This window comes from Nomascus leucogenys, chromosome 24, assembly GCF_006542625.1.
Source record: "Nomascus leucogenys isolate Asia chromosome 24, Asia_NLE_v1, whole genome shotgun sequence".
Taxonomy (NCBI): Eukaryota; Metazoa; Chordata; class Mammalia; order Primates; family Hylobatidae; genus Nomascus; species Nomascus leucogenys.
Window position 1 is genome coordinate 27204071 of NC_044404.1, and position 20013 is coordinate 27224083.

Below are 20013 nucleotides of genomic sequence, written 5' to 3' on the forward strand. Positions count from 1 at the left end.
TACAAAAAAATGTTTAAAAATTAGGTGGGTATGGTGGTGCACAGCTGCGGTCCCAGCTACTCAGGAGGCTGAGGAAGGATAGCTTGAATCCAGAATCTTGAGGCTACAGTGAATATGACTATGCCACTGCACTCCAGCCTGGATGACAGAGTGAGACCTTGTCTATAAAAAAGTTTGTTATTTTTTTGAGACAGAGTCTCGCTCTGGAGTGCAATGGCGTGATCTCGGCTCACTGCAACCTCTGCCTCCTGGCTTCAAGCAATTCTCCTGCCTCAGCCACCTGAGTAGCTGGGATTACAGGCACATGCCACCACGCCCAGCTAATTTTTGTATTTTTAGTAGAGACGAGGTTTCACCATGTTGGTCAGGCTGGTCTCAAACTCCTAACCTCATGATCCACCCACCTCGGCCTCCCAAAGTGCGGGGATTACAGGCCTGAGCCACCGCACCCAGCCTAAAAACTTTTTATTTATTTATTTATTTATTTATTTATTTATTTATTTATTTATTTTTTGAGGCAAAGTCTCGCTCTGTCACCCAGGCTGGAGTGCAGTGGCGCGATCTCGGCTCACTGCAAGCTCCGCCTCCCGGGTTCACCCCATTCTCCTGCCTCAGCCTCCCGAGCAGCTGGGACTACAGGCGCCAACCACCAGGCCCAGCTAATTTTTTTGTATTTTTAGTAGAGACTGGGTTTCACCGTGTTAGCCAGGATGGTCTTGATCTCCTGACCTCGTGATCTGCCCGCCTTGGCCTCCCAAAGTGCTGGGATTACAGGCGTGAGCCACCGTGCCCAGCCAGCAAAAACAATTTTTTTTAAAAAGACCCAGGGGGCTCTTCCCAGGATACCCCTTCCCCCATACGCCTCCAAAATTGCCAGGACAAAGGTTCAAAAGTGTTCTGTTTAATACGCTTTGTCTGGTAGTGCTTGGGTGCCTGTGGTTGGTTTCTCTCACTGGAACCAGTCCTGGCCCCCACTCGCCTGGCTTCCTCCAGTCACCCCAGGTCCTGGGGCTGGTGTGTCAGAAGCTGCCTTTGTCCTCTCTATTCATCCATCCTTGGGTCTGTCTGGCCTCTGATGCCCTCATTCAGCCTCTCGGAGTCCAGGGGTGACAGGTGTGGATCCTGTTCGCTGTGCCAAGATGGCCCTCCAGATGCGGCATACCATCCCTCCCCTGGGGGTAATGGACTCGGTGTGGCTCAGCCAGAAGGTGGCCCTGGACTCTCTCTTGCACCCACTGTCTGCCCAGTGCCCCCTCTGTCCCTAGGGGACCCAGGTGCCCCTTTGGTTTCCCGGAAGGAACCTAGGCAGGCCTGCAGTTGGCCAGGATGAGGCCATATGCATGGTTCACACTTGGGGGGCCCAGGATGTACCTGATGCGGGTGTAGATAAGGTCATCTCGAGTGGCATAGGTGAGCAGGGTGTGGAGGGTGAAGCTATGGTTCAACAGCTGAATGTGGTCAAAGACGCGCAGAAACAGGGAAATAAGAAATTACAGAAAGATGTGTCGAGACCCAGGTACTAGCTCTGCTCTCTTGCCAAAATACTGAGGCAGATCACACCCTTCTGGGCCTCAGTTTTCTCATCCATACAATGGGACGAGAATACTAAGTGTTCTTCTGCTATTGAGATTCTCTGCATCAGAGGGCACAGTGAGAAGAGCAGGAAGATGGACAGAGATGGAGGCTTTGGCTGGTGAGGTCAGGGATAGCCAAGCACTCCTCGACTCACCATTTGGATGGTGCCTGAATCCACATTCAGTTCCTGTAGCCACTGCACCAGGCCCTGGTCAGCTGTCAAGAAGCAGTCAGGTGATGAGCCCGAGGGTGCCTCCTGCTAGAAGCTGCCTCGAATCCACCAACAGTGTTCTCTAGCCAAGGCCCGCTCAGGTGATGAGCCCAAGTCAGGTGATGAGCCCGAGGGTGCCTCGTGCTAGAAGCTGCCTCGAATCCACAACAGTGTTCTCTAGCCAAGGCCCGCTCAGGTGATGAGCCCAAGTCAGGCGATGAGCCCGAGGGTGCCTCGTGCTAGAAGCTGCCTCGAATCCACAACAGTGTTCTCTAGCCAAGGCCCGCTCAGGTGATGAGCCCGTCAGGTGATGAGCCCAAGGGTGCCTTGTGCTAGAAGCTGCCTCGGACCCACCAATAATGTTCTCCAGCCAATGCCCACTCACTTGGAGGCTCTGGGGCCAGGGCATCGGTCCGGGCTTCCTCATTCAGCCGCTGTAGAGCCCGCTGCACCAGGGCCTGGTACTCCCGTTCCTTCCCTGCCAGGACTTCGCGCAGCCTGTGGGGCGCAGAAGAGTAGAATGGAGTGGGGAGTGGGTTGAAGCCTGGCAGAGGCTATGAGCGATTCCAAGGGGCTTTACCGATCAGTCTCTGCCCTCAAGAGGCTCAGCTGCACCATCAGAGGAGCGGGGCCCTGCTCGGGCTCCACTGGAAGCAGGCTCTGCTGGCCTGGGCTCTGCTGGGAGTCCCCTTCTTTACTCAGCTCCTCTGACCTCGGTGAGACCGCCTCCTTCTCCACCTCTGCAGCCCAGTGCGGTGAACTCAGGCAAGGCTACAACGCCCGTTTGGGAACCCCAGACTCCAGCAAGGGAGTGCGGGGGTAGGGTGCCCAGCTCTGGGCAGGCCCCAGGCGGTGCCGGTATGGGAGACGTCCATTTAGTCACCGGCGCCTGCCCGCCCCTGTCCCGCCTGGCCCCACCGGCCCCATTCGATGTTCACCGCGCCCAGCAAGCACCACACCCTCGCTGGCAGGAGGCCCGTGGCATTCCCCTCCTACCCGGGCCTAGCACAGCCAGGGCTGCCCGCACAGCACGGCTGAGCAGTGAGTCCAGGACGAACATCCAGTGTGGACGGATCTGGCGCCTGCGGAGGATCTGCTTCACCTGCGGGGGAGGGAGGTGCCGCTGAGGCAGCTGAGCCTCAATTAGAGGCGGGGCTTGAGTTGGAAAGGCCTAGAAAGTCTTCGGCGGCGGGAGGCGAGTGGGGTGGGCGGGCTTGAGGTCCAGGGAAGGCCTGGGAAGCTAAGACTGGGCAGACGGTTTTTTGCTGCAGGCCTGATCTTCACGGAGGAGACAGGGAATCTTGGAGCGTCAAGTCCTGGCACCTCACCAGGCACGGGGAGCTCACTACCTGTTGCTGGGCAGCTCTAACTACCAGAAGGCGCCCTCACCGCATCCGGGAAGGCAAACAGCGGTCTGTGCAGGAGTGCAGGCCCAAGGCCCTGGGCCCTCAGCCGTCCTTGCAGAGCCCGCAGCTCCTGGGCCAGCTGCCGGCGGTTGGGAGTGTGGATGTGGGCCCTGAGGCAGCGCAGCAGCTCTTCCACATGGTTTCTGGCCAGACGGGCCCCCTGAGAAGGAAGAGAGGGGTTGTCAGCGAGTGTTCCAGCCAAAAGAGACGCCGCCGCGGAGGTGGGGGGCGGGGACATCAGCAGGTGTCCTGACCCTGCGCGACCACCAGGGGGCGCTAGGGCGGACCGCCCACCTGCTCCTGGTGCAGATTCGCCGCCAGCGCTGGCAGTTCCTGCTCCAATACCGCCGCCAGCATGGCCCGACGCTTGCTCTCCTGGTGCAGCAGGCTCAGCCCCGAGCTCTCCTCCGGAGACGTAGGCTCCTCGGCCGCAGGCTCCTCGGGCACCCTGGGCACAAGGGCGAGCTGCTGATTGAGGACGGGCAGCAACCGGCCAGTCACCTCTGTTGCCGGGTTTGAATCCCGGCTCTCCTACTTTTATGCCTACCTCACAGGCATGAACATAGATTAACCCCGCACTGCGAGGACACAACAAGTCCAAGTTAGAGATGCCAGAACAGGGCATGGGGAGGCACCAAATGCCACATTCACAAGTGGTCAAGGTGCCCAGGTCCCCAGGGACGGCTTTTGTAGGAGGGGAGAAAAAGGCAAAACCAGGCAAATGGAACCCATCCCAGGAGCCTAAGTCTCACCGGAGCTGGCTGGTGCCCCCATAACTGAGGCAGCGCTTCGGGGGGCTGGGCGGGTGCTGAGAGGGTGCCTGAGGGCACGGGAATGTCTGAGACTGGATGGTTGAGTTGGCTGAAGGAGTGGGACTGGCAGAAGGGGCATCTGAGGGAGGGACAGAGCTGTCAGCTGGGCTCTCCTCCAACCTCACAGCTCCACTACTCCTCTGCCCTCTGGTGTGCCCATCCCGCCACCCCCAAGCACCTGAGGGCCGTGGAGCATGTTGTGGGGAGCTGGGGCTGCGGCTCCTTTTCCCAGGCTGCAGGAAGGGGTCCCCCAGCAGTGTCTGGGCGCTGGCTCGGAGGCGGGGGTCTGGCTCAAAAGTTCGGAGGAGAAAGGCTTGGGCCTCGGCCGACAGAGAGCCGGGCATTGGCGGATGGACCTTGTACATACCCACCTGTGGGGGGAAGGTGAACAACGGTGACATTCAGAGGTGTCCAAGGCCCAGGCTGGCCCTATGTCACTTCCATGGGCCAGGCCCAAAGGGGTCTCACCTGAAACATGGCAGCCTGTGGACTCCCTAGCTCATGGAAGGGGGGGCGACCTGTGGCCATCTCAATGACAGTGCAGCCCAGTGACCAGATGTCAGCTGCTTTCCCATACCCACGTGGGCCCTGGTCAATGATTTCTGGGGCCATATACTGCAGAGTTCCTAGGACAGAAACGGGAGCACCAATGCCCATCTAGGCTTCATCATGGGGTTGGAGCAGGGAGGGGAATGCCATCATTCTCAGGCCGACTGCACCCATACTGAACGTATCATCCAAAACGTACCTCAACACCTATCCTGGTCATCAAACATCTATCCTGAGTTCCATCACCACCCTGGGCTCCATCACCTGCCAAGGCTTCCATCATTCATCCTGGGCTCCACCACATTCACAGACTCCATCACCCACAGAAGCGCTCCAGCACACATCCTGGATTGCATCGTCCCCCTGAACTCCATCACCCGCTTTTTCCTCCAACTCCCACCTTGGCCCTACATCAACACTCCTCAAGTGCTAAAGTCAATTTCATCACTTATCCAAGCTCGAGTTCTAGATGCCATCACCTCAGCCCTGGCCCAATCACTCACCCTGGGTTTCATTCCCCATGAGGACTCCAACTCCATGCCTAGGAGAAACCCCATTCCCTGGAAAGTTCCAAGAGATCTTCTGCCCCAGGTCAGCATCCCCACTCACCACCCCCACAGCTTGTTACCTGTGAAGGTCTCAGTGCAAGGTGTGAGGCCTGCCAGCCGCTTGGAGGTGCCGAAGTCAGAAATCTTGAGCAGCCCACTGAAGGTGTTGATCAGCACATTGTCCCCCTGATTGATAGCCATTAGTGGACACTGGGCTGGGCCCCTGCCGGCAGAACTAGACCCTCTTTCTGGGATCCCATCTCCTGGAGATCCCAGCCTGGTCCTGCCTCTGTCAACACTCTCCCTTGCCATCCCACTTATATGCCCCTCTGGGAGCTGACAATTGGTTTGGCTTCAGAGCTGAACTTCTCCCCTCCTTCTCTAAGGAGCCTCCCTGATGAATTCCCTACCCTTTGCAACAGGTCTGCTCACTTAATCTAAACTGCCAGCCTGTGTCTGGGACCATGTCTCCTTCCCCGCCACCCCAGCAGATGAGGGCGGGCCAGCCCCAGGGCTTACCTTGATGTCCCTGTGCACGATGTGGTTGTCGTGCAAGTAGCCAAGTCCCTGCAGGATCTGGCGGGTGTAGAAACTGATGGTGCTCTCGTTGTCCTTCAGGGGTCCCCACACTGACCGCAGCAAGGAGGACAGGCTGCCTGGGTGGGGACAGTCCAAGTTCATTCTTCCCACCCACTGGCTCCAGCCCACATCTCTCTGCTCAAGGCCTAGACTCACCCTGTTGTAGCCCCAACTCCATCACCCAGCGCCACTCCTCAGCTAATTCTAGGCTACACCACCCACCCGCACTAGGGTGCATTTCCCCCTGGGGCTCTCTACCCCTGCCTGCCTCGGTCCCATGCCCCACACCTCGGTTTCATTCCCATCCCACACCGCGCAGGCACCTCCAGGCACTTCCTCCATGAAGATCTTAAGGTAGCCGCCCTGGCTAGCTGAGCCCAGATAGCGTACTATGTTCTTGTGGCGCAGGCGTTTGTGAAGAGCGATCTCTTCATGCAGGGGCTGAGAGAACCTGGAGGGAGGTAGGGGAGAGAGGAAAGGGACAGAGGTGGGCAGAGAAGCCCCGCCCATCCCACTCCAGCCCGGCCCCGCCCCAAGGCCCCGCCCCGCCCACGAGCCCTCTCCGATCTTCCCCACCCTTGCCACCCTGCTCATAGGACCCTCCAGACCTCAGTCCCGCCCGCCCGGTCCTGGCTGTTCCGCCCACGGGCCCAGTCCACAGGGCTCGAACTCTCAGGTCCTACGAGCCCGCCCCCTGGGCCCTGCCCACAGGAGCCGCTCCGCCCGTGGCCCCGCTCACTCGGCCCTCGCGAGCCCTCAGCCCCACCCGCGCGGCCACGCACCGCACCTGCTGTCCCGCTCCGGGATCTCCTTGATGGCGATGCGCACCCTCGTGTGGCGATCGCGACCCGCGTACACCACCCCATACGTGCCCTTGCCCAGCACCAGCCGCTCGCCCGTCTCCGTGTACTCATAATCAAACTGCCGGGCGCGGGGTGAGATGGGGGTTCAGCGGGGCCCGCGGCCCCTCGCCCTCCGCGAGCTCCCAGTCCCGCGTCCTCACCTCTAACATCTCCCCCGCGCCCTCCGCTTCCTCCGCGGGCGCCGTGGAATCCGGGTTCGTCACCCAGGCCTGGATCAGGCCGCAGAACCTGAAGGTGGGGGAGGTCAGACCCGCGGGAGGGGCATCTTGGTCCCCACCTAAGCCGGAGCATCCAAGGGACGTCATCCCTTATTTTCCCCCACTCCCCCGGGCATCCTGGCCCTCAGAGTACCCCGACCATGAAAGGCTGCGCACCACTGGCAGTGCCCTACGCTGGGGAAGCACAGCTGGACGTCCTGAGCCGGGGGGAGTGCATAGAGGAAGCAGCAGCGCTCGTCGCGCTTGGAGGCGCTGGGAAGGGATGAAGAACCCAGTAAGCGTCAGGCTGGGTGGCAGCGACCCTCACCTCCCATCTTTCCAGTCGCCCCAGGTCCCGCCTATCACCTGACTCCGCATATGGAGGCGACTGGGAAGGTCCAGCTAGAGGGAATGTCCTGCAAGAAGAAATGGGGTGTGATGGGAGGTGCTGGTGACAGGAGAGGGGTCTGAGGATGGGAGAAAGGCTCCACAGAAAAGGTCCCAGCAAAGGTGAGTGAGGGGCCTCAGCAGCGACTTCACCTGGGTCTCAGGCTCCAGCAGGCTCAGGGTCACTGTGCTTACTGGGTCAGTACCCCGAACCTCGAGCTTTGCAGGCAGCAGCACCTTGTTCATCTCCAGGACCAGCACCTGCAGGCAGTGGGGGAGTGGGGTCAGTCGGAAGGGGCTTACCCCTTTCCTGGGTCCACCACCCCTACAGGCCTCACCAAGCACTGGTCGCCCTGGGGACAGGCCGTCTTGAATGGTTGGCAGGACTGTAGCAAGAAGTGGAGCCAGAAGTGGGCACGGCGTGGTGGCCCTCCAGGGGGCTCTGGCGTGGGCCTGAAGTGCTGGTAGAGCAGGAAGGTCTCCATCACGGACACCAGGTACCTGCACGCAAAGCCGCATCCTCAGTTCAGCCCAGGCACCAACCAGCACTGCCGGGGAGAGGAAACTGGCCTGGATATAGCTAGAACGTTGGCATGGGGTGCCACGGGCACTGGTCTAAATGTAGCCAGGTCATTGGCTCAGGGTTCAGTCTAGCATGCCAACGGACATAGGTGCAGGAGCTGACAGCCCAGGTCAGGCCAAGAATGCAGAGAGGGCCACCTACCATATGGGGGCATTGAGCTTATACAGCTGCTCTGCAGCCAGCACCACCTGGGTGGGGTCATTGGCGAGGATCTGGGCTCCCAGGTAGAAACCCACATCCCAGTAATACTGCATCTTCTCCACGCAGCCTTTGCGGGCCAGCAGGCAGCCCAGCTTCATGCCTGGGGGAGAGGGGCATGGGCTCCAGTGAGTGTGGGTGCAGGGGCGAGTGAGGCCCACCATTTCTGTGGGCCTGAGTGTGGTCATGAACATAGATATGAGTAAATCATTGGGTGTGGCAAGATCTCGGGTGCGATCAGGAGCTCGGGCACAGGTATGTGTGGAATTCAGGATGTAATGAACACGCAGATGTGAGTTGGGGAAACATTTGTGGGTTTGAGGGCTCCTGAGGGCCCAGAACAGGTATTAGGACCCAGGTGTGGGTACGGGCAGGACAGTCCAAAATGGATGAACTCATCCTAGCTCTTGCCCAGTGTGCTCTCTCCCTGCCCTCTTCCCAGGCCCCTCTGAACCCCTGTGGGTGAGGAGACGAGAGCCAGGATCAGTGCTCACCTATTAGCCGGAGCTCCTTGGAATCCTCAAAGCGCTGCCCGGCAGCAATGAGGAGCACAGCTGCGTTGATGCCTGAGTGGAGGCTGGGCTCTACGTCAAAAGCCTTGCGATACCTGGGGTGGGGGTGGGGGGTACAGGGCTGGACTGATGCCCACAGCACCATCCCTCATCTCACAGCTCAGCCCACCGGCCACTCACTGTGCTCTTTACCAGTGATAGGCCTGCTCCCGGTGCCCAGCATCCTGGAAACCCGAGCCGAAGAACATGTCCTTGTAGATACGGCCACACATGCAGTACAGATCGGGCGCCACAGAGCCCTCAAGCTGTACCAGCGGCAGCAGCACGGCCAGGGCCTTCGCCCGGTCCCCAGGCCTGTTCCTCCTAGGGAAAAGACGGGCTCAGGCCCTCCCTGATGGCCCTGGCCTACTCTGCCCAGGGACCTCTAGACACTGAACAGCAGGGACCCTTCCAGGGGCCTGACAAGAATGACCTCAAAATGATAGTGACCCTGGCCAGCACTGACCTCTCTAGTGACCTCAGATGGAAGTGATTCCTAGATGCAATGACTCTTAGGAGCAGTGATCTTGGCCAGCGGTGACCATACCACAGGCAGCACCACCTCCCCCACCCCGACCCAGGCAGCAGTGACTCAGAACCACAGGGACCTACTGACATCAGTGACCCTGGTCAGCCGATTCCCCGAACAGCAGTGATCCCAGACAGCAATGGCTTTGCACTCAGAGACCCAGGTTTCGGAAACCTTTATGTGGCTGTGACCTAACCCTTGCTCTGCCACTCACCGGTTGAGGGCAAAAGTGTAGTGGAAGCACACATTATGCTGCTCGGCCACATCGCAGGTGGGCAAGGCCTGCAGCGTCTCCACCAGCTCGATGATGGCTGAGTAGTCCTGCATCAGGGAACGGCAAGCACTGGCATCATGGGCCTCCAGGCCCCGAGGAACCTTGAGCCAGGGTCCTGTCCCACCCCTGACATCCCACCTAGCCACCATCTTCTGCATGCCTCCCTCAGGCCCAGCGGACACCACATCTCACAGGGAGAACCTACTGTATGCCCCATGCTGGGCGTTCCCAACCCCACAACTGCCCCAGGAGGCAGGGACACGCTCATCCTAACAAATAAGGAAGCCAACACTCAGAGACATTTGACAATTTGCCCAAAGCCACCAGTGAGCAAGTGGCCCAGCCGGGAGCTGAACTCGGGTTTGTCTGACCTCAAATGCCAGCTGCCCTCCTGCCTCTCTGAACACCACGCACCTGCACGTCACGGTAGGAGAGCAGCAAGTTCATGATGATGTCGGGGCTCAGCAGCTCCACGCTGTCCAGTCTCCGCTGCAGACGAGCCAGCTCCTGCCGCAGCCGTGGCCCACTGAACCGCTCCCGCGCCTGCCGGATGTCCCGCCGAATGGTCTCCCGGAAATAGCCACTGATGCCCAGGGCAGGGGAGGCAGGGAGAGAGAATGGTGGGGCCTGTACCTCAGCCCCAGCCCACCGTACCCTTACCAGCCCCCTCCTGGAGCACCCGTCCTGGGGACCCTCATTACCAAGAGTCCGTGGGTGTGGCCTCCAGCAGGCGGGCAAGCCGGCCCACCAGGGGAGTGAGCAGGGCCTCGGACCCCACTCCGGCCTGTACCAGCCCATCAGCCAGGCCCCGCAGAAGGCCTGCATCACCACACAGCACCCGACCAGTGGCCGTCACCACATAGGGGATCAGTGTGTAGCTGCCAACGCAATCCTGGTGGAAGGGAGGCAGGAATCAGTGAGGTCAGAGGTCAGCACAGGGCTAGACAAGGGGAGTGAGAGCATCAAAGGTCAGCACCAGTGGGAATTGGAATCGCAGGAAAGGGGCACCCGTCATGAGAGGAGGCAACGGGAAACAGGAATACATGGGATGTCAGGGGGGTGTTAGGTGACTGAGGAGGCCAGGAGGATTAGTGGAGGTCAGAGGTCATAGTGGAAGTCAAAGGGCACTTTTGAGTGAGAGGTGGATTCTGCTCACCGAGTTCTTCTGGAAAACATCCTCCTGCAGGAGGCAGACAGTCAGATACTGGTGTTCTGTGTAGGCCTTACCCCAGCCCTGTGCCTGCCTCCACCAGCCCCAGGCCACCTACCCGCAGGGCCTGCAGGTCAGGCAGGTCGGCCTGGGAGCAGAGGAGCACGTTGTTGGTCATGCTGAAGCTCTCACGCACGCCAAGGTGGTAGAACAGGGAGGGCTGTACCAGCGAGCTGCTCACCTCCAGCACCACCACGTCTGCAGGCACAGAGGGGGCGGCGCTGATCCCTGAAGCCCAGCTTGATGGGGAAGGAGCCGGGGGCCATCCTGGCTTGACCTGCCTTGCTGTGGGACTCCAGTAGGGTCTGGTTCTGCTTTGGGCTTCGGTCGGCCCTTTTTAGAGTCCCCCTGGCATTTTCACAGAACTGATCTCTGTGGTGTTGCAGGAGAGGAGTGGGGCTCACTGGGTTGGGACCCTCAGGCCACGGTTCAGAGCCTGTGAGCACCTGGCATGGGGGAAGGGAAGCTGTGGACCAGTTGAGTCTGTTCCAGGCCATTTAGCAGGTGGGAGTTGCGCAAACATAGAAGTCCCCTCCTTTGGTCTTCAGCACAGTCTCTTGAAAGGGGCTCCCATCAGTGTGCATAGACAACGCTGTGCCTAAATGTATGTATGTGTATATCTGTGACATGTATAGCTTACTATGTCTGACTTTATCTGTGTGTGTGACAGCGTCTGCTAGGGCCTGCATGAGTCAACATGTATGCGATCTGTGTCTGTCGATAATTGTATCTTTGTGTCCCAGTGGTCGGGTCAGCCTTCATTTTAGGCTACGATTTCATGGACATCCAGGAAGCACAGCTACTGGACTCTAGCACGAGCAAGTTAAGTATGGGGGCCGAGCACCCGGGCTGGCTGGAGGGAGGAGTGACCCGCGGGGGAATAGCCTCCTTCTGGCCCCGCCCCTGGCCCATCCTTTCCCGCCCACTTCCCCGCCCCTTCCCCGCCCATTCTTTCTTGGCCGCTGAGGCCACTTCACCTAAGCTCCCTCACCCAATATCCAGTCCGGTCGGGCCCCTTCGCTTCTCTTTTTGCCTCTCCTAGCCCGATCCTCGGAAGTAGTATGTTAGGACTCCTGAACTCCAGCCTCCTAGGTACAGCCCCTTTCCCTAAGTCCAAGCTCCTCTCCCAGTAATTGTCCTCAAGAGATCCGCGTGACATTCTCCCGAGGGTGACGCTGAGTTCTCCAACCCCACCCCTGAGACACCACAGCCCCGCGCCGCTCCCCGTCCCGCCCCAGAGTTCCAAAGCCCCTCCCCATCCTTGCCCCGCTGGTCGGGCACCGCTCCGACTGAAGGGTGCCTAAGCCCCAACCTCGAGCCCTAGAGCCGCGCCGAGATCCCTGTCTCGTCCCGAGCCCGGCCGCGCCCCAGATCCCCTAAATCCCACTTTTTTCACGGCCCTGTCCCAAGCCCTTCAGCTTTAGCTCACTTTAAATTCCCTAGACCCGGTACCCCTCTCGGCCCCTCCCTTGAGCCTTCGAGCCCGGCTTGGTCCCCTCCCAGGACCCTGAGTCCCGCCTGGATCCGGCCCCGCCCCCAGCGCGCTCACCCGCGTTGTAGAAGGCATCCAGCGCCGCGGTGTCGCCTAGCTCCAGCGTCCCGAAGGGCAGGCTGCGCAGCTGCGGGGGCGGCCGCGGCCGGGGGACCTGCGCGCAAGCCTCGCGCAGGCAGCGCAGAGGCAGCGGCTCCGCCTCGGTTCCCTCCCGAGGCTCCAGCCCGGGCTGCGGCTCCCGGGTCAGCACGTACACCACGCTGAGCGGCCGGCTCCGCGCGCAGCCCCGGCCCGGGGGCGCCGCGAGCGGCCGGCTCCGGCTCAGCGCCACGGCCAGCGGGTCCTGCCAGCAGCTGCCGGCGCGCTCCGCCCCGGACCGGGGACACGGCCCCGCCATGCGGGGGCGCTCAGGCGCGGGGCGCCGCGCACTGGGAACCTGGGGAGGGGCAGGAGCCTGGGCCGGCAGATCAGGAATCTTGGAATCTGGACTCCGTTCGGAATCGGAGAATCTCCCACGGGATCTAGGGGCCCGGAATCCGGCCTGACGTCCAGTTCCAGGAATCTAAAGTCCAGGGAGAAATCCTAGCTCGGACTTGCAAGGTCCTGACGTTCTGAAATCCGGGATTGGGTTCCAGGAATCTGGGGCATCCGGTGATCGGCAGCTCAGAGCCACTTGGGGGATCCTGGGAATCGGCCCGGAGGTGCTCGCCACCTGGACTTCTCAAGGGAGCGCCCGCCAACGCTGTCCTGCCTTCACTTGTAGGCTGAGCCCAGCCCTTTCCCGGCCGACCCAGAAAGCTCCACCCTCGGCCCTGGGGCAGCGCCGCTCCCTAGCGGCTTGAGACTCACCCTCTCCCCTCCCTTCTCTCCCGCCAGAACTTTGGAGACTGGCGGCTTCCGGAACAGCCTGTGCCCCTGTGCGCGCCAAAGACTGTGGACTGCTCACAGCAAGCGCACATAAAATGTGTGACGAGGCCAGGGCTAGGGAAAAGGTTCGATACAGGCGCTGCTCTGCAGGGATCTGTTGAATGAATGGCTCTCTAGAGACATCAGGGTGCGCAGAGCATGATGAACAAGGGGTGTCCTCCCGGGCCCAGTGAGTGCAGACAGGGAGGGACTGGGATGGGGGAAACCTACACCTTAGGCCGCTTGCCCGAAAGCCTTCATTCCTGGAGTGGGACTTGGCATCTGAGCCTTTACTGTCGCTAGGGGGCTGCTTTCCGCAGGACCCAACCTGCTGTGGACCCCCGCTGACCTTTGACTTCTGTGCAGAAGGTGACCGTGGGACCTGAGAAGCACTTCCTACTCTAAACAACTCTAAACATTTCTTTAGCCACCCCTTGAAGGAGTCAACCCTTTGCACTACAACACCTTCTCAGCTTCAAATCCCCAAGAATCCCCAACTTTCTCGTGTGAATTAATGAGTGAGGCAGCAACCTGGTATAAGCCTCAGTGGACCCTGAAACCAAGAACTGGGGACTTAAGTTGAATAACGTGTCCAGGATCAGTCAGCGCATGACAGAGCAGGGTGCAAACCCAGGACCGCCTGTCAGACTCTTAACTATTTAATTCTGCCACTTACTAGAATGTGGCTTTGGGAAATAAACTGCTTAAATGCTACTCAATGGCTGTTTCATTGCCCTGTTGCTTTGTGGAAGGAAAATGTACCTTCCTTGGTTTGACCTTGGATTCGAACTAGCACCCAATGGGACAGGCAGGAAGTGGTAGAGTTTGAGAACTTGGCCTGCAACAGAGGCTGGAGTGGAAAACAGACAACTTACAAAGGACAGGCATGGGCAACCGACAGGCTGAGAAAGCTGTGCAATTCCCAGCCAGGGCAGTGGCTCACGCTTAACCAAGAAGGTAGATCCGAGGCTGGCCACTGGTGGCCCAACAGTAGCCTGTGATCTCAGCTACTTGGGAGGCTGAGGCAGGAGAATCACTTGAACCTGGGAGATGGAGGTTGCGGTGTGTGGAGATCATGCCATTGCACTCCAGCTTGGGCGGGGCGACAGAGCAAGACTCCATCTCAAAAAAAAAAAAAAAAAAGCTCTGCAAAATATGATGCAATTCCTGCCCACAACCCCCATCCACTGCCACACAAGAGGCTCCATAGCCAAATCTGTGCAATTGTGCAATTCCTGCCACAAAGCCATCCACTTGCAGGGCCCAGAGGGCCTCAGGAAATTGTCAGTGGATGCTTGAATCTCCTCCAGTCCTTCCACTATATGCCCCTCTGGCCTTGTCTTGCACACCTCCAGAGACAGAAGCCTCACTACTTTAGAGGCTGTCCTTTCCATCTTCCTGACTGGAAGGAAATTCTTCCCTGAATGGAGCTGAAACTTGTGTCCCTGCTCTGCCCTCTAGGGTTTTTTCCCAGTAACTGGAAGAGTCTTGAAAGGGCTAAAATGATTTTATTTTTAAATGTGGACAGGCAAGCAGAGGTGGTTGGCAAAGGCAAGGCGGCTGAGGATCCGGAAGCTGTACAGGAGAGATAAGGGCACTGGCTGCCAGAGTGCCCTATCGAAGCATCATCCGAACCCTGCGGTAGGGGTGGCCCACACCACGGCCTGAGGCCCAGTCAATGCCATATTTGTGGGCGGCAGCCTCAGACACTGCGTAGAGACCATTGAGATTTGATCGGTAACAGGATGCATACCACCAGGCACCGTGGACAATCACTGCACAGTTGCCGTTGCTTGAATCGTGGTCAGCGTCGTAGGTGGTGAAGGGCCTCCCACTGTGGAAGCTCAGGGAATCACCTGGCAGGGAAGGGATGGAAAGCACCTTGGTGCCCAGCACCAGGCCTGGCACCTTTGGAGATGCCATGGCAGTCTCAAAGCAGCTAAGAGTGGAATTTTATCAGGCCCCACGGGCAACACCAAGGGGCCAGGTTGTTTGCACAGGGTCACTCGGCTAGTCGAAGCAGCAGCAGGACTTGAACTCGGGACTGTCTGGCTCCAAAGCTCCCAGCTTTTCCCCCTGTCTTACCCCCTCCAGAGTCCCCAGCCTCCCTCTAGCTCTTTGTCTTCTCTCAGCTCCCATCCAGTCTGAGCAATTCTGCTAGGAAAAGCTGAGAGGAACCTCTTAGTGCCTGGCCAGGAAAGGGGTTCCCTGAGGCACTCCCTCATAACCACTTCCCTCTTTGAAATCTCTCCCCAGCAGTCACTGTTTCTCTGAAAGAAGACTTCCCTGGTTCCTCTTCCAAAGCAGAGAACGTTAACACTCAACAGAGCCTCAGGTGGCACCCAAAACCTCCTCCTTGCCTCCCTGCACGTTTTTTTTTTTTTTTTTTTTTTTTTTTTTTTTTTTTTTTTTTTTTTTTTTTTTTTTTTTTTCTGAGATGGACTCTTGTTTTGTCGCCCAGGCTGGAGTGCAGTGGCACTCTCTCAGCTCACTGCAACCTTTGCCTCCTGGGTTTAAGTGATTCTCCTGCCTCAGCCTCCTGAGTAGCTGGAATTACAGGCACCCTCCACCATGCCTGGCTAATTTGTTTTTTTTTTTTTTTTTCTTGAGACGGAGTCTCGCTCTGTCGCCCAGGCTGGAGTGCAGTGGCATGATCTCGGCTCACTGCAAGCTCCGCCTCCCGGGTTCACGCCATTCTCCTGCCTCAGCCTCTCCGAGTAGCTGGGACTACAGGCGCCCACCACCACACCTGGCTAATTTTTTGTATTTTTAGTAGAGACGGGGTTTCACCATGGTCTCGATCTCCTGACCTCGTGATCCGCCCGCCTCAGCCTCCCAAAGTGCTGGGATTACAAGCGTGAGCCACCGCGCCCGGCCACACCTGGCTAATTTTTTTGTATTTTTAGTAGAGACGGGGTTTCACCACGTTGGCCAGGTTGGGTTTGAACTCCTGACCTCAAGTTATCTGCCCGCCTCGGCCTCCCAGAGTGCTAGGATGACAGGCATGAGCCACCGCACCCGGCCTCCCTGCCCATTTGATAGAGGAGGAAACTGAGGCTCAGTGGAGGGGTAGGACTTGCCCAGGGTCACATAAGTACTAAATGGCAGAGATGGATTCAAACTCAGGTCTGTTTGCCTCCAGAGCCCAAATTCTTCACTGTTCCACCATCCTGTTTCATGACGGCCATTTGTCAGATGCGGAAACTAAGGCCCACAGAGGAGACAGCATTGCCCTGGGTCATTCATGGGGGCAGTGGCAGCACTGGGAAAGGATCCAGCCTCCTTCCTCTGCTCCCCTTAGGCTCACTCACCTGCAGTGCCCTCTGAGAACTTGCCCAGTGCCAGCTGGTAGTGGTCTACCTCGCCGAGGAGGCGGAAGGTCGCATAGTGGGCGAAAGTACGGTTGCCATTAAAGTCTTCCAGCTCCACCCGCAGCTCCCAGGTACCTGGAAGAAAGGGGAGGCAGGGATGGAGGAGTCCTCAGATCTTGGGGGAGGGACAGGGATTCAGGACGGCAGACAGTAACCCCCAGACTCCAGGGTCCTGCTGGGAACTCACCCTGGAGAGTAAGCTGGTGCAAATTCTCATTTCCCAGCCAGAATTCAGACTCTTGGTTCCCAAAACCTGCTTTGTAGGAGGACCAAGAGCGGAAGAAATCCACAGAGCCATCCTGGCGCCTCTGAAACACCTGCGGGACGGGGGCATGGCAGCTATTACTCCAGGCTGGGCACTGGCAGCTGAGGATGCAGGAACTGAGGGGTGGGTGGATACCCACTCTCTCTTTGGATTGGGGCCTGTTGATAAAATGGGGATCCTTCAAGTTAGCTTTAAATATTTCTATGAACTCTGCATTCCCTTATTAACTTTTACTGATACTCAACTTCATGCCACAGCCTTGCAAGCCCTGGGAAGACTGAATTGACAACGCACTGTCCCCACTCACAGGAGATGGCCAGCACTGCTGGGAGTCAGTCAAAATCACCCAATTTCATTTACTATAAGAACCAACCAAGATATTTGGCCGCACTCGGTGGCTCATGCCTGTAATTCCATCACTTGGGGAGGCCGAGGCGGGCGGATCACTTGAGGTCAGGAGTTTGAAACCAGCCTGGCCAACATGGTGAAATCCCATCTCTACTAAAAATACAAAAACAATTAGCTGGGCGTGGTGGCATGCACCTGTAATCCTAGCTACTTGGGAGGCTGAGGCAGGAGAACTGCTTGAACCTGGGAGGTGGAGGTTGCAGTGAACCGATATCACACCACTGCACTCCAGCCTGGGCAGCAGAGCAAGACTCCGTCTCAAAAAAAAAAAAAAAAAAGAACCAAGATATTTACATTAGAGAGGCCACCCCCTACAGACCAAGCTGGATCCCTGGCCTTACCCTGATGTCTTCCACCTCCCCCTCCAAGCCAAGCAGGCCCCAGGTCCTGTAGAGTTGTCAACCTAAGTACCTCTATTTCCATTGCTCCACTGTCTTATTTTATTTATTTATTTTTTTGAGATAGAGTCTCACCGTCACCAGGCTGGAGTGCAGTGGTGTGATCTCGGCTCACTGCAACCTCTGCCTCCCTGGTTCAAGCAATTCTCCTGCCTTAGCTTTCTGCATAGCTGGGATTACAGGCACCTGCCACCATGCCCAGCTAATTTTTTGTATTTTTAGTAGAGACGGGATTTCGCCATGTTGCCCAGGCTGGTCTTGAACTCCTGAGCTCAGGTGATCCGCCCACCTCGGCCTCCCAAAGTGCTGGGATTACAGGCATGAGCCACCACGTCCAGCCAACCACCCCGCCTGGGTGCCCTGCACACTTCTTAAGTTGATCATTTAGTGCCTTCCATGAACTGGCCTTTACAGAGATCTTCAATCCATGCTCCATCAGAGCCGGCAGACTTTAGCCGACACCCACGCCTGCTCTCAGCTCACTCACGTGTTCCCTGCAAACCTTCTTTTACTCTGCTGCCTCCCTGAGTTTATCTTTACTTCCAGCTGGAATACCCCTCCCGACTCTATTTTTTTTTTTTTTTTTTTTTTTTTTTTTTTTTGAGACAGTTTCACTCTTGTCACCCAGCCTGGAGTGCAATGGCAAGATCTCGGCTCACTGCAACCTCCGCCTCCTGGGTTCAAGCGATTCTCCTGCCTCAGCCTCCCAAGTAGCTGGGATTACAGGCATGAGCTACTGCACCTGACTCAAGGTCTTTTCAAACGGCACCTCCTCTGTGAAGCCCTCATACTTCTTCAGGTCCCATTGGGGGCTCACTAAACATTTGTCGGTGAATTCTTCTAGGAAATGCCTTGCTCTGATGGGCTCTGGCTCCCCTAGGGGCCAAGGGGGAGAAGTGATCACTGGGCCTGGCCTGTTAGCCCATTTCTCAGACACTCACCAGCCAGCCGCCCCCCTCGGTGTCCATGTCACAAAAGACTGGGAGGGCCCTGCCCTCAGGTAGGCACAGATGGTACCAGCCGCTCAAGGTGGCGCCCTGTCTCAACAGCTCCCGGCAGTTTCTAGGGCCTGGGAAAGGGGAGATAGTAGACTGGGGGTGGTGCCCAGGTTATTCCCTGACCCCCACCCCTAGGCACTGGAACAAGTGTGGGACCCTAGGGACCCTCTTGGCTCCTTCAGGTCCCTGAAGAAGGGTTCTACGGAGGCTGTGGGGAGGGGCCTGGCCACACTTGGGGGTCTGCCAACACCCAACACCGTGTGATCCCAAGTTCCTGGCTCCTTCAAGGGCTGCCTCACCTTCCTGGCACCGGAGCAGGTTCGCTGGATCTCCTGCCCCAGAGAAGGGACGAGTGTTGGCTCTGATGTCTCAGCACCCCAGCGCTGAGCCACCAGCGGAGCCGGTGCCCAGGCCCTTTTCCAAATCCTTCCCACTCCTCCCAGCCTTCCATACCCTGTAGGAGGGCCATCATAGGGTACCCAGGCCCTTCTCCTCATCCTCTGCACTCCTCCCAGCCATCCATTCCCCTGTGGGAGAGCCATCACAGGCGCAGCAGCCAAGCAGAGATCCCGCCCTAGGGTCCAGGGACAGAGGCAAAGGGAGCGGGGAGGCCTCCAGCCCCACTTACTCACCTGGCTCACCCTTGGGGCCCATCTTGCCTGGTGGTCCAGGTTGCCCTGAAATCTCAAAGGCAGAGATTTCCTGAGTCCCAACCCATGCCCAGGACCAAAAAGAAACAAGAGGCTTGGAGCCAGAGGTTCAAATCCCAATTTCACCCTTCACTCACTTTGTGATTGTGGACAAATATCTTATCCTCTCTCAACCTCCCCTTCCTCCTCAGCAGAATGGGGATGAAACCACTTACCTGGCAGAGTTGATCTTAGGATGCCGGGTGCCCAGCCTGGAGCTGGCACAGAGTAGGTTCCTTGCTCCTTTGTCGTGGCCCCTCAGCACAGACAAAAATTGCTGCATTCCTGCCTTCCCCGTTCCCAAGATCCCAGCCCGCTCCGCAGCCTCTCTCACCTTGAGGACCTGGGGCTCCCTTCTCCCCAGGACTTCCTGGAGCTCCGGGACAACTGGGCAGGAGGACAACTTTGCTGGCTTCCAGTTCCCTGGGTCCTACAGGGAGACACAGGCAGGGTGGGCACAGGGTAGACTGTCTCTTCCAGACCCCTCTTCAGTTCTCTTCCTGTCTCCCAGTTTCCCACTGTCAGGATGCTTGTCTCCTGAGCTGGCAAGGTTTCGTGTGCTTTGCATCCATTTGCATATATTTACATGCAGAGCCCAGATTATGAAACTCCCACCCTGCTCCTTGAGGTTGATGAGGCTTGGTGGGGGAACACCCAGCGAGGGAATGAGGAGTGGGTTGGTGAGGAGGGCACCCTAGGTGTCTACCTGGGCAGCTGGGGTGTTCCTGGGTCTTCAGGCAGGCAGGCCCCCCAAGCAGGAGGAGCCACAGGGAGGGCAGGATCCACAGTAGATCCATCTTGCTTGGGCCACCAGGGGAAGGATGCCAGATTATAAGGGGGCCAGGCTGGTGGGAGGACATGAAACAAGACTTCCTCCCATTGTCCCCCAGGGACACCCCACCCAGACTGGAGCCAGCAGGGGGTGGGAGTATTTCCTCCCTCAGCCCCAGAGATAAAGGGCATTATCCCTGCCCTATCCAACCAGGATGGAGTCCAACATCTTTTTGTTTTTTG

General features: G+C 58.2%; 2 protein-coding genes across 6 annotated transcripts; both read right to left on the reverse strand.

The window, feature by feature from the left end:
• Nucleotides 1-880: 880 nt before the first annotated feature.
• MAP3K6 (mitogen-activated protein kinase kinase kinase 6) lies at nucleotides 881-13047 on the reverse strand. Of its 4 annotated transcripts, XM_030805682.1 has the most exons (29): nucleotides 12022-13047; nucleotides 10531-10670; nucleotides 10419-10442; nucleotides 9964-10154; nucleotides 9677-9845; nucleotides 9203-9309; nucleotides 8613-8783; nucleotides 8403-8515; nucleotides 7852-8011; nucleotides 7466-7628; nucleotides 7281-7388; nucleotides 7107-7156; nucleotides 6918-7013; nucleotides 6684-6771; nucleotides 6468-6601; nucleotides 6004-6131; nucleotides 5621-5757; nucleotides 5182-5287; nucleotides 4473-4630; nucleotides 4183-4375; nucleotides 3945-4083; nucleotides 3487-3640; nucleotides 3176-3352; nucleotides 2783-2888; nucleotides 2367-2526; nucleotides 2172-2284; nucleotides 1730-1791; nucleotides 1372-1448; nucleotides 881-1172 (listed from the first exon to the last, which is right to left on the reverse strand). In XM_030805682.1, exons 1-29 carry the CDS (start codon nucleotides 12359-12361, stop codon nucleotides 1082-1084), a joined length of 3855 nt encoding a protein of 1284 aa, XP_030661542.1. In that variant the 5' UTR covers nucleotides 12362-13047; the 3' UTR covers nucleotides 881-1081. The 4 variants fall into 4 exon arrangements, 2 of the variants coding, with proteins under 2 accessions (XP_030661542.1, XP_030661543.1); XR_004028462.1 differs by lacking the exon at nucleotides 10419-10442 and having other exon boundaries at nucleotides 1730-1806; nucleotides 2173-2284; XM_030805683.1 differs by lacking the exon at nucleotides 10419-10442.
• A 1311-nt stretch (nucleotides 13048-14358) lies between these two features.
• On the reverse strand, nucleotides 14359-20013 carry FCN3 (ficolin 3). Of its 2 annotated transcripts, XM_003271676.2 has the most exons (8): nucleotides 19706-20013; nucleotides 19334-19429; nucleotides 18943-18987; nucleotides 18610-18642; nucleotides 18254-18381; nucleotides 16429-16558; nucleotides 16182-16316; nucleotides 14359-14726 (listed from the first exon to the last, which is right to left on the reverse strand). In XM_003271676.2, exons 1-8 carry the CDS (start codon nucleotides 19857-19859, stop codon nucleotides 14485-14487), a joined length of 963 nt encoding a protein of 320 aa, XP_003271724.2. In that variant the 5' UTR covers nucleotides 19860-20013; the 3' UTR covers nucleotides 14359-14484. The 2 variants fall into 2 exon arrangements, with proteins under 2 accessions (XP_003271724.2, XP_003271725.2); XM_003271677.2 differs by lacking the exon at nucleotides 18610-18642.

Excerpts from the sequence above, each read along its gene's own strand:
- FCN3 (XM_003271676.2), bottom strand. The coding sequence starts at position 19,859 with ATGTCCTCCCACCAGCCTGGCCCCCTTATAATCTGGCATCCTTCCCCT. Across the intron at positions 18,382-18,609 it reads CCTGCTCCGGTGCCAGGAAG|GCCCTAGAAACTGCCGGGAG; the intron begins GTGAGGCAGCCC and ends CCCCTTTCCCAG. Across the intron at positions 14,727-16,181 it reads GTTCTCAGAGGGCACTGCAG|GTGATTCCCTGAGCTTCCAC; the intron begins GTGAGTGAGCCT and ends CTTCCCTGCCAG.
- MAP3K6 (XM_030805682.1), bottom strand. The coding sequence starts at position 12,361 with ATGGCGGGGCCGTGTCCCCGGTCCGGGGCGGAGCGCGCCGGCAGCTGC. Across the intron at positions 7,014-7,106 it reads GCCTCCATATGCGGAGTCAG|CGCCTCCAAGCGCGACGAGC; the intron begins GTGATAGGCGGG and ends ATCCCTTCCCAG. Across the intron at positions 1,449-1,729 it reads ATTCAGGCACCATCCAAATG|CTGTTGAACCATAGCTTCAC; the intron begins GTGAGTCGAGGA and ends GACCACATTCAG.